The 779-nt window shown below is 41.5% G+C and overlaps 1 protein-coding gene across 1 annotated transcript in view; it reads left to right on the top strand.

Moving 5' to 3' along the window:
• Positions 1–674: 674 nt before the first annotated feature.
• Positions 675–779, top strand: part of WDR89 (WD repeat domain 89) — a 1,196-nt gene continuing 1,091 nt past the window's right edge. The window contains 1 exon segment of the mRNA XM_008935871.1: positions 675–779. This exon segment is cut by the window's right edge and continues 24 nt beyond it. Coding sequence (XP_008934119.1) covers positions 675–779 — 105 coding nt within the window.

The raw sequence follows: 779 nt of genomic DNA, 5'->3' as shown, positions 1-779 counted from the left end.
GTGCCTAATTCCAGTGAATTCCACTGTTGTCATGTAGCCTGTTAGGTGGTCTGTGGCATTCTGACAGGTGATTATGTGCGTCATTGGGCACCTAAATACTTCTAAATTTTATCTCATCTGGCCATTTCAGTCTGTGTAATTATGGTCTTGTTCTCCTCCTGCCCTTTGTGTGCCCCCTAGCAAAAAAAGTTCACCTAAGAAGCCTCCTGCAGTTGTACTGAGGCAACTACTTGTGGGCTGTGCTTTTGTTCTAAAGCAACTCTTTAGAACAAAAAATGCTTCTGCTTAGGTGGTGGTGATGACTTCAGTTCTTTACCACTCCTGGGGAACATCACTTTACTATTTACTTTATAAAAACAATAAAGCAAATTTAGCTAAGTGACTTTCACAGGATTCACAGATAGACTATTTAATCTTTTAAGGGGATTATATGATGTAGTCACAAGAGACTCCTTAACTCAGGGAGCCCTTTCTGGTTCTCTGTTTCTGTAAATGAAGTCGTAGTTGTAGGGGGTATCGGGATAATTGAGTTTTGACTTCATGCCTTATCTCAGTGCAAGAAGTTTTTTTGTATATATTTTCCAAGCTATTATTATTTCAGAGTGGTCTAATTAAAACTCACCTTGGATTTTCTGTATCACAGGTTTCTGCCAACGCTGGGAACAGAATTTGAGATGAGTGCAGTGGAGAAGATGGAGGAGCAGCTCGCGAGGCTGCGCATAGCACGACGTTCCATGCCGAGTGAGGAGCCGGTTTACTTACTGGATATAGATGTTTCC

This window comes from Merops nubicus, unplaced genomic scaffold (genome assembly GCF_000691845.1).
Source record: "Merops nubicus isolate BGI_N331 unplaced genomic scaffold, ASM69184v1 scaffold30392, whole genome shotgun sequence".
Taxonomy (NCBI): domain Eukaryota; kingdom Metazoa; phylum Chordata; class Aves; order Coraciiformes; family Meropidae; genus Merops; species Merops nubicus.
Note: the sequence above shows the minus strand (reverse complement) of the source record. Positions and strands in the feature narration are given on the sequence as shown.